The sequence below is a fragment of the Magnolia sinica genome, chromosome 15 (genome assembly GCF_029962835.1).
Source record: "Magnolia sinica isolate HGM2019 chromosome 15, MsV1, whole genome shotgun sequence".
NCBI classification, from domain to species: Eukaryota; Viridiplantae; Streptophyta; class Magnoliopsida; order Magnoliales; family Magnoliaceae; genus Magnolia; species Magnolia sinica.
In genome coordinates, this window is record NC_080587.1 from 64030913 (window position 1) to 64046966 (window position 16054).

Here is a 16054-nt window from a genome sequence, read left to right on the forward strand (position 1 = left end):
TTTTGAGAATAATGTGTCCCCTTCATAAAACTTAGAGATAAAAATAGCTCCCCACCCCCAAAGACTGGGAAAAGGCAATCGGGAAACCACCCTGTTATAGACCTATGATAGAATTATAACATAATCCCTTCTGAACCTCATTGTGAACCTCTCCTCCTCTCTCACTTAAAATATTATACTTAATTAGGTCTTTAGAGAGAGAGACTTCATTGTTTTCATTTTTCTAATACTAAACCCACCAAACCCCCTCTATAGACCCATAATAGACAGAAAAAGCACTCTGTTACTCTCTCTTCTACCACTTGTTGATTTCATATGATACTTTTGACTAGAGAGATTTAAAATTCATATATTTATGGGGATTGAGCGGACCCCAATAAGTTGGTACAAGAATTGGGGGATTCACAAGGCCCAACAAATTGAGAGAATAGTTAGTAACACCAACCTACATGGAGTGCACATAAAGCACAAACCTGAACAATTAGAGGGACCAAATCAGGATCGCTCATGCTCAAATCAATCCTCTCATCCATCCTCAACTTCCCTGCATTAAACTGAAATAGCCTACAAAAGACACGTTCAATTAGCATGCAGGTTAAACATGAACCTACGAACCTTCTGTAATTAATTGAATCTACAAACTTCATAAATCATGTAATTAGTTGAATAAATAAACTTCATAAATAAGGTTCTTGTAGCGTGTCCCCTTTCATCCCCTTGGGCGGTCTCGTTTGTTTTGGTCTTTTTTGCCCTTTTTTGGCCTTTTTTAATAAAAGCATTACCTTTCATAAAAAAAAAAAAATCATAAATCATGTAATTAATTGAATCTACAAACTTCATAAATCAAGTGAGTAACTGGATCTAAAAACTTCATAGATCATATGAACGAATTTCGCAAGTTTAACATAATCGCAAGAGAGGGTTTTCTTGTCATTGCATGACTCAAAGTTCTACCCAGTATTCAAAGTATCGGCATTGCTATAAGTTTCGTTGGCCGGGGATACGAAAACAATATCAATATCGCCGTTAACTGGAAATGTAGGGAAGCATGAGGAAAACGGTGGAACTTTTCAGTGAAACTTCAAGAGATGCTAAATATACATATTTGCACATTTAGGAATTAAATAAAATGCAAAAGGAATGCATACATAATAACTTTTCATTTAATGGGAGACGAAAAGCATGCGATGTCATAAGAAACCAGTCCAACCAACCCATCCATTCCATATATCCATCCAACTATCCAACCTTCCATCCAAACATCCATCAATATTCTGAAATATCGACAACACACGAAATTTCACCGAAAAATCATCAATATTTGGAAAGGAAACGAAAGACAACGGTCTCAATATCGCCCATGTTGCGATAACAATAATATCATGATACGATTAGGGGTGCACACGGGTCGGTCCGGTCCGGTTATGGGGTGAAACCAGAACTGAACCGTTCCTAACGGTTCTAGGATATTCGGAACTGGAACCGGACTGTTAGCACCCTAGAACCGAACCGTTAAAACCGGTTCAGTTCCACAGTTCTGGGCTTTTTATAATTCATCCCAATTGCATGTTTTATTTTATCATTGAGCCCATGTCCATTCATGTTGTGATCCATTTGATGAATGGTTTAGATATTGTATAAGGTGTGCAAAAATACATTTATAGAAACAATCAAATGGTGCATTATAAACCATAAATCATGAGTCAAATATGGAAACAATCAAAGGGTTCCTGGTTCGGTTCCAAGTTCGGTTCCAGGTTTGGCTCCACGGTTTGGTTCTATGGATTGGATCCACGGTTCGGTTCTACGGATCAGTTCACGGTTCGGGTCTACATACCCCCAAACCAAGAACCGAACCGATGTAATCGGTTCTTTGATTTTTGGAACCGGAATCGGTGCACTCTAGAACCGGACCAAACCGGACCGTTTGGTCAGTTCCAGTCCAGTTCCACAGTTCTACCGGTTCGATGTGCACCCCTAGATACGATCGATATTATCATCTACAATTTGAACACTATATACAACCATGAACCCATTAAAAAAAAATTGAAATGGAAATTTTTTTAATAGATAGATTTTTGGCGATGTTAATAAATTCATGATGTTGTAGAAATATCATCGATACACTGGCAATACAAGCAACACCTAGAATTTACACAATCGAAAATATTGGTAATATTGATACATTGGCGATACAAGTGACACTTGGAATTTACATAGTAAAAAATATTGGCGATACATTGGCAATACTTACTGATACATCGCCGATACCTAAAATTTCTGAGACTACCAGTGTTATCGGCATCGCTGAGTTGGAAATACGGATAATATCTAGGATATTTCAATAATATCGGGGATACTTCAAACAATGGTTCTACGTAATGGTTTCCATTTAATAACTTTCTCACGGTTCTAAGATATGAGATTTTGAAAATAGGCACCAATTTTAGAACCAAAATATTCTTTAATGTCCAAACTGTTACATTACGTGCTGTTACGATCCTGCAAAGGTTTAATTTTTTTAAGTAAAAAAAGAACATGAAAAAATATGGGGATAATAGGAAAAAATAAGAGGATTCCAAATATGTAGTTTTTTCTAGTTTTGAACATATTTATGATGGTTTAACGAATCATTTTTTGGTATGAATGTTGTCTCGGGCTGCCTGATGATTTTATTAACCTGGTATGCTTAGATTGACTGCAAAGTTCCTGCATTTAATTTTCTAAACATCTAATATCAATGGGTTTTCTCCCTACAGACACAAATTCGATTCCCCTACCTATGGATTACCCGATGCACGTGGTTGGCAGGTGATTGTGTGCATCTGCAGGGAATAGTCTCTTTAAAGGGGCGCAGACACCCTGTCGTCATAATGAAAACATCTAATGTCGATGATATAAAAAAAAAAATATACGAGCATGAATTTAATGAAGAGATAACTATATATTTATATAACAATTTTATAATGGACAACTATATAGTATACTAGTGTCGGACCGATGTAGGACTATTCAAGTGCCTCCAAATCAATCCAAAATACATGCAATGTATAGAACTCATCCTATTATTGCATATCCCTACACATTTAACTGGCTATTGTATGGATGACTCTCTTGAGCCATTTCCAACAATAACTGGACTAGAGAGAGTGAAAGCAAAGGATGTAACATCAGTAGACTCTTCTAAGTCACCATTTAGGATAATTAGACTGTAGACCTTAGAGCACAAGGGATTAGTCTTCGCTTCAACATTGAGGTCTTGGATTCAAGGCTTCTAACCAGCTTACAAAAAATACAAAAAATCGGAGTTGTGCATGCTAGTTTAAGCTAGACGATAAAGCACTGGGCAGGTGTTTATCAAAAGCACTATAAACTATTCACAGCAATGTCCCAAAGTAAGGCCATACTCCAACTGGTTTGTTTTTGTAAACTGTAAGTGCAATTATGGCAAATATAAACATCAGGGATTCACAGTACAAGGAATTCCAGCAACAGAATGAAAGAAAGCGCATAACAGCATTCTCAAGTAAGAGAAAGCTTAAAAGAAAAGTATTGTATAAAAGATTAAAAGAAAAGGTAACTACTTGTCAACAGCTGTAAATGGTGAAATATCTTCATCCTTTGCACTAGTAAGGAGACGCGCTCTTATGTCATCATATTTGATGACTGACAGTGAGAGGCTCATGTACTGCAACTGGTTTAATGCCATACGCATGTCTCCATTAACCCTATCTGCAAGTTCCTCAAGTGCAACCTATGCAATAAGTACAGCAGTCAATTCAGTAGAATCAAATGCAAGATACGACAAAAAACTATGAAACAGACAAATACAATTGGAAACTATTCATCAGTTTTCTTAATCAAGGATGTGTGACAAGTTATGAGGAGAACAGAAAAAGTGTCAGAAAAGAAAGAAAGAAAGAAAGAAAAGAAAATAAAAGAGACTGAAATTTTAGTCTAACAAACTCATTAATTCAGAGTTAGAAAACTGCTACTATGACTATCAAACTGCCCCAGAGAAGTTCTGTGAAGTGTTACCTCCTCACCATACACATTGCAAGCCATGTGATTGGGGCTGTTCATCGAGTGGGCCACCAGGTAAATGGGATATCAACCAAAGTCATAGTGATTGGAAAACTTTGACCAACCAATTGTTGTTCTTTCCCACTGATTAGCTGCTCCCAGTCTGATCATCTCTGTTTTTGGTATGGCCCACCCACATTGTAGCCCACAAAATCAATAATCCCAAGCCCCAAACACAGGTGTCGTTGTACGGCAGAGATATTTGGAGCGTGCTTCACAGAAATTCCATGAAGCATCCACAAAGCCTACATGCCATACTAGCAATCCACATTCGTTTTAGTTAAGTCGACATTGGAAAAGGATCGGGAAGATTGCCAAAGATTATAGGAAACAAAATAGAAGTTAGTTCCAGCCAACAGTGTATGACCATATTAAATGACATAGCAGTGTGGCTCTATCATTCAAAATGCAGCCTACGAAGAAAGAACGATAAGTGTTTTCTGTTATTTTTACCTCATTAGCTTGAAGGTCTTCTGCTTTTGCAACTTGTAACAACCTCTTTGCCATCTGCCATGCAAACACCAAAGTTCTATGGTTAGCAGTTACAGACTACAACTGCTAGTACTGACAGTGGAAAAACAACATTTATACCATACTACAAACTCCATCACCCAAATATCTACCAAATATGAATGTATGCAATCTCATTAATATGTGATGGTTTACCCCTTTCCTGAGTTTCCCCAAAATGGTCATTCTGCTTTGATTCGCTGAATCTCACTCAAATCTTGTGTTTTGATTCCCAAAATAAGCCTACATCTAGTCTAAATAAGTTCCTATGTCCAATCTAAAATAAGTTCTAAGCTCCAACAAAGGCCGAAAGAAGAAAAAAGTGAAAAGATAAGACAAAAATAAAATAAGAAAAACAAAAATGATCGCCTCTATCGCCATATCAGCCCTTTATCGGGGCATATCAAATCATATTGGCCGGTATGGACCTTTTTCTTTTCCAGTCAATCGAATCATCCGTGTATCATATAATGGTGGGGACTGAAACGATTACAATACAGAGGTATCTTTTTTATGGATAATCAGAATTTTAAAGGAAAAAAAGTCAATAGAGAGAAAAGATACAATACAACCATCGAGCCAGCACAAGCAAGGCCACAAGGGAAAACAGAACTGCCACCCAAAACAAGAGAATGAAAAGGAGAAAAAGAACCCTGCCAGACCCCAGACGCTATTCTCTGTTCGATATAATTACAACAGCCGCAATGTCACTGTTTTTTATAACCATGCTCTAAATTCTTCTATTCTTTTTCCTACAAGATTTGGAATAAGCACAATTTCCAGGTCAATCCAGTTCTTACAACAGCTAACAGAAATCCTATACGGAGCCTGTGCTTTGAACTTTAGGCTGATCCTCTAAACATTAACCTAGTTGCGTACCAAGAAGAGGAAAAAATGAAGGTAATATTTTAGGCCCATAACATGCAACTAATATCCGAACCATGAGACTCAATGTTGATGATATATGTTCAAAGATGAACAAATCAAACACAGATTTCAAACACAAGCACAGACCATTCATGTGAAAACAAAGAACCTGCTGTTTTGTAGGTTTCCTGAAGTTGAGAAGCAAACAGTAGTTGACAAGACTTTTCAGCTTCTGACTGTACCGGTCATTACAGATACAAATGATAGGAATTTTGGAAATCTTAATACTGGCAATAAGATCAGCCACACCACCTCTATCACCAGCAGACATACCATCAACCTCGTCCATAATCAACACAGATTTTGGATGCTTTGACCTGATTCAGAGATAGATAGCATTAGAAAAATGTCAATTATTCTCCGGAACATCAGAATAAACAGAACAAAGTAAAGACCAACCAGTCCATGTTAGAACTCAGAGCTTCGTTGCTGACGAGTTCTTTTATAGAATTTGATGTACTTCCACCAATTCCTTTAGCAATTTTGGAGTCAGCCTTTCCACGGTTATCACTAGCATTAACCTACATGACAAGAATGGAACTTTTAAACTGGGAACGAAAATACAAAGTCACCAACAACTGTATATTTAAAATCCCAGGCGTTGGTTTTGGTGAACCCTTCTATGCTACAAATAGAAACAAGGGGGAAAAAAGGGCAAGCAAGGAAAACACCTCTATTATCTGGAAGCCAAGCATCTGGCTAACCAACTTTGCTGAAGTACTCTTCCCAATACCAGGTGATCCACTCAGAAGCACAGCTTTTTTGGATCCAACATCACTTTGCTTCTTTGCCTTTCCCTTCTTGTCATTATGCAAGAACTGTTCATTCCAATGGGCCAACCAGTCATGAAGCTGCTTAACCTGCACGTGGTGTCGTTACACTGAGATTACTGAAAGCATTACTACTCCACAAAAACGAGAATGCCAACCATTGATACATAACAACAAGAACTGAATGCACATCCAGGAAATAGTAAGATACATACAATTGATTGATTGCCGATAATGTCATTAGGAACCTTTGGTTTGTATTTTTCCGTCCATGTCAACGAATCATGGATATTGGCTTGGGCTTTCCGTTTGGCAGGCAAGGCATGTGAGTCCGAACCTTTTGCTGCGCATTTTCTAATCAACGACTTGCCGACTTGATCATCTGAGAAACCAAGTGCACCAGGATCAAACAGAAGAAAACACCATGACACAAAAGTGCTTTAAATGAAGTAAATTTTTTAAAGAAAAAGAAGACAAAATCCTAGCATAACCCTGATATCAAGATATTTAGGTCGGCTTTAGCCACAGCAATGTGGTAAAGGGCTGCTTCCTGAGCCGGACAGTTCTCTCACCCTTGTTCCTCTTCAAAAATGCTTCTTTTCCACAGGATCCTTCTCCAGGTATGGATGCTGGGGAGGTGTTGGTAGATGGAAGCGGCATCCATGGCTGCAGTGGTGAGGAGGAGCCCCCTGCCCCCACAGGCCATCGGGACTCCCTCCTTTCTATCGCCATAACTTTTGAAGGACTTGATAGCCTCTATTAAAAGTAAGAGGTAGGTGAACAATGCGCCGTCTCATGTTGCTCAGAATCTAGGAGTTGTTTCAGCAATTGTGACAAAGATCATATAGCCCTCTTTCATTTCATGGAACAGAGAGGCTCTAACCTATCACGTGAAGAAGCCTTGAGAAGATCTCCAAGATCCCCAAGGAGTTGCAAGGAACTCCTTAACCTAGGAGTCGACACTGAATCAGTGAATCCTCTATTGAAGCTCATCCCCATAGCAGGAGGAAGGAAAGAAGGGCCAATTCAGTGATCCAATGAAGATCCTTTTGTGGGATGTTCTTGGGCTCGGATGCCCCCAAAAGTGTGTCAAAGTTAAGGCTGTTTGTAGAAAGTCTAAGGCTACTATAGTGGTTCTACAACAAACCAAGTTGAAGTATGTTGATAAAAGTGTGGTGTGGTCTGTTTGGGGAAAAGGGGACGTTAAATGGGCAACCCTAGATTCATTCGATGCATCTGGGGGTATTCTCCTTTGTTGGAATCCCTCCCACTGGAGGAAGGTTGACGTCTAGGTTGGGAGTTCTCTGTTAGTGCAGTTTTTTAGGATCAGTCCTCTGGGACTAGGTGGTTCTTTTCGGGGGTGTATGGCCCAAACAACCCCTCCCTTCGTGGATCCTTTTGGGATGAGTTATCGTCGGTAACTGGTAGATGGCCCCTTCCTTGGTGTATTGGTGGGGACTTTAATGTCGTCAGATTTGTTCATGAAAAGTTTAATGGTCATCATGTCTCTACAAGTATGAAAGGGTTCGCCAATTGAGTCTTGAAGCATAGCCTGGTTGATCTCCCTATGGGGACAATTAAGTATACTTGGTCCAATGGTCAAGCATCCCCTGCGATGTCCCTTCTCAATAGGTTTTTGGAGTCCCTCGATTGGTCGTAGAACTTTAATGGTCGTCATGTCTCTGCAAGTATGAAAGGGTTCACCAATTGAGTCTTGAAGCATAGTCCAGTTGATCTCCCTATGGGGACAATTAAGTATACTTGGTCCAATGGTCAAGCATCCCCTACGATGTCCCTTCTCAAATAGGTTTTTCGTGTCCCTGGATTGGTCTCAGAACTTTAATGGTTGTCATGTCTCTGCAAGTATGAAAGGGTTTGCCAATTGAGTCTCGAAGCATAGTCTAGTTGATCTCCCTATGGGGACAATTGAGTACAATTGGTCCAATGGTCAGGAATCGCCTGTGATGTCCCTTCTCAACAAGTTTTTAGTATCCCTGGATTGGTCTCATAACTTTCCTTTCGTTTGTCAGTTAGGCCTTCTTAAAATAGTGTACGATCATTGTCTTGTACTCCTTGAGGTAGATGCTCTTAACTAGGGTCCGAAAATAGATTTGAGCTTACCTAGTGAGAGGTAGATGGTTTCAAATCCCTAGTGACTAAATGGCGATGTCCTCCTTTAAGGTGAAAGGTAATGTGGGTTTCAAACTCTTCAAAAAAATGAAGCTCCTTAAATCAAAACTATGCTCCTGGAAGAGCGAGGTCTTTGGCATGAGGGAGAGAGATGATGGACTCCATCCTTTCAGAGATCCAAGCTTTGGATACCAAAGAGCAAAATGGGATGCTTTCAAAGGATGATCACCTCAAGAGAGATAAGTTGAACCTTGATTTCCAAGCTAGAATTAAAGAGGAAAATAAAATGGCATAAACACTCGAGGGTGATTTAGCTCAAAGGGGATAAAAATACTAAATTATTTTAAAGGATTGTCAGCACCACAGCTCAATCCAATTCTATTTCTTCCTAGGTGGTTGATGGCATTAGGTTATCTGCATATTTCGGAAGTTGTCGTTAACTTCTTTCACTCACTACTTATGGATGAGGGATTCCAAGGTCGTCTTTAGATAACCTTAATTACCAATCCCTTTCTTCAAAGGATGCCAATTCTCTTGAATCCCCAATTCATATAGAGGAAGTATAGGACTCAGTTTGGGACCTCAATAGGGACAAGACCCCAGGTCCCGATGGTTTTCAGCTTGCTTTTTTTTCAAGAATTTTGGGAAATGATTCACTCTGATCTGTTTGCTTTTGTTGAAGAATTCTTTGCTTTTGGTTTTATATCTCCTAAATTGGGAAGCACCTCGTAGCCCTTCCTTGCTCTAGTCCCTAAGGTCGAAGGAGCTGATAGCCTGAAGAATTTTAGACCCATCAGTTTAATTGGCAATCCTTATAAAATCTTGGCTAAGATTCTATCTTAGAGGCTTAAAGGTATTCTACACAAAGTTGTTTCCCTATTTCAAAGTGCCTTTGTTGCCCGTAGACAGATATTAGATAGTGCCCTGCTAGATCATGAAATGTTGGATGCTTGTGTAAAAATGGGAAGTCGGGGTGTTGTTTGCAAAGTAGACCTTGAAAAGGCCTACAACCACATTAATTGGTCCTTTCTAGATTATATGCGAGATAGATTGGGTTTTGGTTTAAAATAGAGGAAATGGATTGGTTCCAATGTTTCTTTGGCCAAATTTTCTGTATTGATCAACGGATCCCCCTTTGGTTTCTTCCAATCCTCAAGAGGCCTAGGACAGGGAGATCCCCTTTCTCCGTTTCTCTTTGTTGTTGTGGTGGAAGCTTTAAGAAAAATGATTTTGTGAGGCCAAGATATAGGTCTATTCAAAGGCTTTTCAATCCCTAACTTCCTTTGGCATATGAGTCAACTTTTGCTTGTAGATGATACTCTTCTTTTTTGCGAGGCTTCTGATTCTGATGTGTTGAATTTGAGGATTGTGATGAGATGGTTCCAAGTAGTTTCTGGCCTTAACATCAACCTTTCCAAAAGCAAACTTCTTGGAGTTAATATTCCTCAGTCAGAAATATCTAGACTGGTGGGGCTCTTTGGATGTAAATCTGACTCTTTTTCGACTAGTATTTAGGTCTTTCTCTTTGCTTGGCCAAACCACCGCTTCACCTTTGGGATAAAGCCATTGAAAGAATGGAGAGAAAACTCTCCCGATGAAAAAACAAGACTTTGTCCCTTGGCAGAAGAATTACCCCCATTAAGCATTCTCTCTCCAACCTCCTTGTTTACTTTCTTTTCCTCTTTAAATGTCTAAAATCTATCATTAATCGTATTGATAGGTTATGAAGAAACTTCCTATGGCAAGGGGGTGAGGAGGGCAAGAAATTCCACTTTAAGAATTGGTTTGTGGTTTGCTGACCTATTGAGCAAGGGGGAGCAAGTATCAGACAGTTAGGCAGTGTTAATAAGGCTCTTCTTGGAAAATGGGTTTGGCGTTGTAGGGTGGAGGATTCTAGTTTGTGGAGAAAGATCATCGAAGCCAAGTATGGTTCTTCCTTGGAGAGCTGGTGGACTCAGGATTCCTCCCTCTATACGGCTTCTTTCTTATGGAAGTCGGTGGTTGCGGTGGCCCCTATTATATTTGCTAGTTTTAATTTTTTTGGGTTGGAGAGGGAACATGAGAGATTTTTGGACGATATTGGGTGTGGTGAGATCCTTTTGCACAGTTCCTTTCCAAGGTTGGCTGACCTTTGCCCAACTCAGAATCTATTAGTTGCCCAGTGCTTCTCTTCATGAGTCTGGAGGAGTTTGGGTCCCCCCTATCGTAGGAGTCTGAATGATGAGGAATTAAACGAACTTCTAATTCTTCTTTCCATTCTCCATAGGATCCAGCTATCCCAAGGTTCTCATGACTCCCCGGTCTAGAGACATAGCAAATCTAGGATCTTCTTAGTCAGGTCCTGCTAATCGGTCCTAATAGGAGAAGGCCAAAGAGGAGAAGATTGCCACACATCGAAGATCTGGTTTTATAGAGCTCCCACGATAGTTCTAGCATTCGATGGGCTCGCTAGGAGAAACCGGATTTTGACTATTGATAATCTCCAAAAATGAGGGAATGTGCCTCCCTAATGCTTGCCCCTTGCTTGAAAGCTGTGGAGACTGTCGACCATTTATCCATTCACTGCCCTTACTCTATCATTATTTGGTCAAGTATCCTCCGGCTGGCTAATGTTGTATGGGCGATGCCCGTCTCGATCAAATCTCTCTATCAATCTTGGCATTTTGGTGGGGTAGGCTGCTCGAGAAAAGGAAGATGGAAGGTTGTGTTACTAGCTTCCTTGTGGGCAGTCTATCTAGAAAGGAACAATAGGTGCTTGCCGAATTTAAAGTCTCATCCTGAGGTTATCTGTAATAGGGTGGTTTTGTATATAAGGGAGTAGGTCCCTTGATTGTATAGTTTCTTTTTCTTTTTCATGTTTTGTTTCTTGCTTGTATAGTTTTTTTTCTTTTTAGTTGTTTGGCCCCAGATAATATTTCCATCTTTCGAAAAAAAAAAGCAATGTGGTAAGCAAAGAAACTAATTTACATTCAATACCATGAACATTCAAGAAGTAAATTTGCTCTTGCTAGCAATGTAACTTATTTTGACATCCATGAAATAGGATTAGATCTCTCAAGCTGCATCGTTACTATTCCTAGAGTCTCTAGTTATGTATGTGTGAAGTTTTCTGTATGTCAACTTAGGCTGTTTATTTACAGCCAAAATTCTAACAATAAAATTCCAAATGCAAGTACAAAAAAGTAGAAAGAAATTTGATTATACCCTTCACTTCTACTTTCACAGGGCTGCTCTTTGCCTGTGACATCTTCGCATTTTCTGTGGTTCTTTTCTTTGATTCATCCTCAATAGATGTTTTTGCAGGCTTTGATTTGCGAATCATATCAAACAGTCCATCCTCAGTCAAAATTTGGGTTCTGCATAAGGAAAAAAAGAAGGGAAAGTTCAGAGAAATATGATTAAAAGATATGCAAAAGAGGCAAGAAAAACATTTTTAAGGTACCGACCCCAGCTCCTTGGCTTTTGAAGATTTCCGTCCCCCAATATCTTCATCAGCAAGAAGAAAATTCTGCAAAACAGATTATGAAAATCACAACCTGATACCATTGAGAACCAGAGATCATAATGGAGAAGATGGCCGTGTATGTATAAAAGGACCGTTTTTTTGCTGACAGATCCAGTCACGCGACCACCATGGCGTTTAATTAAGTCTTCTGCTTCCTCCCTTTCCAAACTGCAAATAACAACCGGAGCTCAATATGCAACCCCAAGTTGGACAAGCAACACATTTTACAAATGCAGCGATGATATGCAGCATGGCTGGCATAACACATAACCTCAATATTATTTAAGAAGCACAAGTACACACTAGATTGGGTTGCTTGCAATATGGCTTTCAGAGACTTCACATACACCATCACATTGACAACCGCAATTAAAAGCTTTAGGAAAGTTACCTGTCAAGTGTTCCACTTATCACAAATGTCAGGCCAGCTAAACAATCAGGGGCACCCTCTGGTACTTCCTGAAAGATGGCAACAGAGTGCTTCAAAATCAATATAGGCCATTAAATAACAAAGCACTTCATTAACAATGTAAGCTTTTAAAAATCTTTACCTTTTCTCCCTTGTGAGGAGGATCTTTCCTTTCACCAAAATTCATGAATCCACCTCTTCCACCCCCTCTCCCTCTTCCAGCTGCTGGTGCTGCTCCTGTTCCTCTTCCACCCCCACCCCCACCCCTGCCACGAGCTTTAAGAGGAGATGTAACAGCTTTATCAACAAGAGAGTCCTTGTCATCTCCATCCACAGCTACAGACTTCTGAACAACTCCTGTACCCGACCCACTCTTCAGTTTCTTGGCAGGGCTGACCTCAGCCGGTTTCTTCTTCTCGTTGGGCAACACAAAGTCATCATCACCATTACTTTTATGTAGTTTTTTTGCAGATGGGGGTGTCACAATATCATCTAATTCCTCACTGCTTTTCTGATTCTTCCTTTTAACTGGAGATTTCTCAACTTTCCTGTCATCTTTTGGTTTTTGTTTAGCAGTGGATTCTGTAGAAGCAAAATACTTGCTAGTTTTCCTTCTTCCCGCACTTTCTTTAACTCCATGTGTCTGAATTTCTCCATGACAAGGAACCCAATTACATGCTTGCTTTTTTCAGCTTTCTTCACAACCCAATTATATGCTCATTTTTTTCAGTTCAGTATACCAAAAGCTCAATGAAATTGCCAGCAATTGTCCAATCTTCTTTATGAAAAATAAAATAAAATAAATCATTAAAATGCTAACCAAGAAAGCCCTAGTTACAGTGTGTAGACCTTTTTATGTTTTTTCCTTTTTTGAAGGATAACGGAACTTTATTAAAGAACACCACCAAGGCAAAAGCCAAGGCATTTTACAAAAAACAATACTCGAGTTTACGAATTGTGTATATTTACCAAGTCATTTTCACAAAAAAAAAAAAAAAAGCAATTTATGGTTCTCGCATCTTTAAGTGTATTTAAAAAATAAAATTTTAAAAAAAAAAGCATTTAAAAAAAAAAAAAAAAAACACTAAGATGCAATGCTTTCTTTCCAGGAAGAACCCAGTAGTGGTGCTCGCATTTTTTTTGTCTGCTTTATGAAAATAAAACAAATAAAATGACCAACAACAATACTCACGTTTAGTTTTACTTATGAAAGTAACCCAGTTATATTATGTTATTCATCCAAAAGAACAATTACAACAACCTCACTTTTCAGTCTTATTCACAAAGAAAATCCTAGTTACATAACTTGCGTAGCTCACATATTTTCTTTTAAATACAATACGTAAACAGAGTGCACAATTGCAATTCTTACATTCTTGGTTTTTTATGGAGAAAAAAAAAGGAGGGGGGGGTGGGGGGGGCACGGGGCGGGGACTCTTCTTTTTATGGATAACAGGAAAAACTCAAATACAATCTGCACATTCTTCAGCTTTGTTCCCCAAAAAAGTTACACTGCGAACATTACCTCAGTGATCTTTTGGAAAATAAAAACACAACTGCAACGTTTGCATTTCTTCTTTTCTTTTCTTTTTCAGTCTTTATGAAAGGAAATAATATTCAGTTTTCTTGACCAATATATGACATGGTAAAACTACATCACAAGAAAAGAAAAATAAATTCAGCGAATATGGAAGGAAAAATTCAGATACTTACAGCTTTGCCGGATTGTGCCACAGGAGGGGACGGTTTCTCAGGCGATGAGGTGGTTGCAGCAGGTTTCGTGGGCTTTGTTGCATTTGCATTGCCCTTGTCATTTTGTTTCATGAACCATTTCCTAATATCCGACTACAATTCAAAAACAACACCAATATCAAAATACAATAAACCAAACCCAGCCCCCCCCCCTATCAAAATACAATAAACCACCCTCCCGACTATGGTTGAAGCTTCTTGCACTGTGAGGGAACATTAGCAACACATACACATGATAAATGGCAATTGACATGCACCCACGTCAATCAAGGCCGTCCAAACAGTGGACCACAATGCAGATGGTAGATAGTCCAAAGTTAGAATGATTGGTCTATTGTAACATTGTTATAAGAGACATGCGCACATTACCAAGAGAGAAAAGGGGGCATTCTACCAAAAAAGGGTATGCGAAACCCTAAAACTCACCATGGCTGGATTCAACTGCGCGGCTCCCAGGCCTTAATGTCGATCCCTTATCGAAAGCTGATCTTAGCAACCAGCCAAATCCAGACAGTCCATTGGAAGATGTTGAATCTTTTTTTCGTCCGTTAGATCGTTTGCTGTAATCTGAAATGAAAATCGAAACAGAAAGAGAGAGAGGCAAAAGAAAAGGGGAAGATGGGTTGTAGGTGTGTGTTGGAGTGGAGTTTCACGAATGGAAGGAAATGGCGGCAAATTGTTGAAGATGGTTTTGAAATCTGGCGTGAAAAAGGGAACGAAGATGTGGAAAAAAAGAATTTAAAAGAGAGAGAGAGAGAGAGAGTGGGGGGGGGGGGGGGGGGTGTTAGGACGGCGACGCGGATTGCTTCCTACCCCCGCCCGGACGGTAATCCGTCCCGGCAGGGCTCTGTGGGGTCCACTGTGATGTAATTGTTTTATCCACGCCGTTCAATGATTTTATCAAATCATTTAAAAATACCCTTGTAAAATTTATCTAGTTAAACAGCTCCAGTGGACCACACCGAAGGAACATGCACTGATAATGACACCCACCGTTGAAACCTTTCCAAGGGGCAACGTGATTTTTTTTTTTTCCATCCGTTGAAACCTTTCTAAGGGGCAACGTGATGTTTTTTTTTACCATCCAGCCCATTCATAAGGTCATGTATACGTGGATGAAGTGAAAACACAAATATCAGCTTGATCTGAATCTTCTCCATCTCCCAAGAAGTTTTTAATGGTGGAAGTTCAATACATACTTTGTGGACCACTTAAGCCTTCGGCCTGCCTCATTTTTTGTTTCATATTTTAAAATGATCCGAGAAAAGTGTTGAACGGCGTGGATAAAAACTTTCATCACGGTGGGCCCCACAGAGCTCTGCCCGGACTGATTACCGTCCGGGCGGGGGTAGGACGCAATCCGCGTCTGTATGAGGGTTTCTCTTTTCTGCTTCGGAGAGAGGGGCATGAAACGGACGCGAGTTAAATGAGGAAGCTATGTGGGGCCCACCACGATGTTCGTGGGAAATCGACACTGTTCATCCGTGTTTCCGGCTCATGGAAGGACACGAATCAACAAATGAGACCGACTCAAAACTCAGGTGGGCCACACTAAAGGAAACAGTGGAGATTAAACGTCAGTATTTGAAACATTGATAGAGCAACAAAAGTTTTAGATCAGGCTAATATTTCTATTTTCAGTTCATCTCAGTAGGAATGACCTTATGAACGGTTTGGATGGCATGTGAATATCACGTTGGACCTTAACAAGGTTTCAACGGTAGGCATTTTCATCAGATTTTTTCCTGTTGTGTGGTCCAACTGACTATTGGTTCTGCCTTATTTTTGTTCTTATATACTAAAAGTACCTGGGTAAATGGATGAACGGCGTGGATTTCTCGACAACATCATATGTGGACCCCACGTTGCTTCCGCATACAGGAACTTACTTTCCCGTTCGGGGCACACGCATCTCGCGTCTGTTTGCAAAACTCGACAGCCAGTTTCGAAGCGGGTTGGCTGGTGTAC

At 39.8% G+C, this 16054-nt stretch overlaps 1 protein-coding gene across 1 annotated transcript in view; it reads right to left on the reverse strand.

The window, feature by feature from the left end:
- The window catches only part of LOC131226610 (replication factor C subunit 1-like), a 69381-nt gene extending 54538 nt beyond the window's left edge, over positions 1 to 14843 (reverse strand). The window contains exons 1-14 of the mRNA XM_058222183.1: positions 14513 to 14843; positions 14048 to 14179; positions 12477 to 12977; positions 12317 to 12384; positions 12018 to 12093; positions 11867 to 11928; positions 11625 to 11776; positions 6506 to 6672; positions 6192 to 6380; positions 5920 to 6041; positions 5630 to 5837; positions 4537 to 4590; positions 3585 to 3754; positions 474 to 564 (exon numbers count right to left, since the gene is read on the reverse strand). Of these exons, the coding sequence (XP_058078166.1) occupies positions 474 to 564; positions 3585 to 3754; positions 4537 to 4590; positions 5630 to 5837; positions 5920 to 6041; positions 6192 to 6380; positions 6506 to 6672; positions 11625 to 11776; positions 11867 to 11928; positions 12018 to 12093; positions 12317 to 12384; positions 12477 to 12977; positions 14048 to 14179; positions 14513 to 14515 (1995 nt within the window). The 5' untranslated portion in view covers positions 14516 to 14843. The remainder of the gene's footprint in view (positions 1 to 473; positions 565 to 3584; positions 3755 to 4536; positions 4591 to 5629; positions 5838 to 5919; positions 6042 to 6191; positions 6381 to 6505; positions 6673 to 11624; positions 11777 to 11866; positions 11929 to 12017; positions 12094 to 12316; positions 12385 to 12476; positions 12978 to 14047; positions 14180 to 14512) is intronic.
- Between the last annotated feature and the right edge of the window lie 1211 nt (positions 14844 to 16054).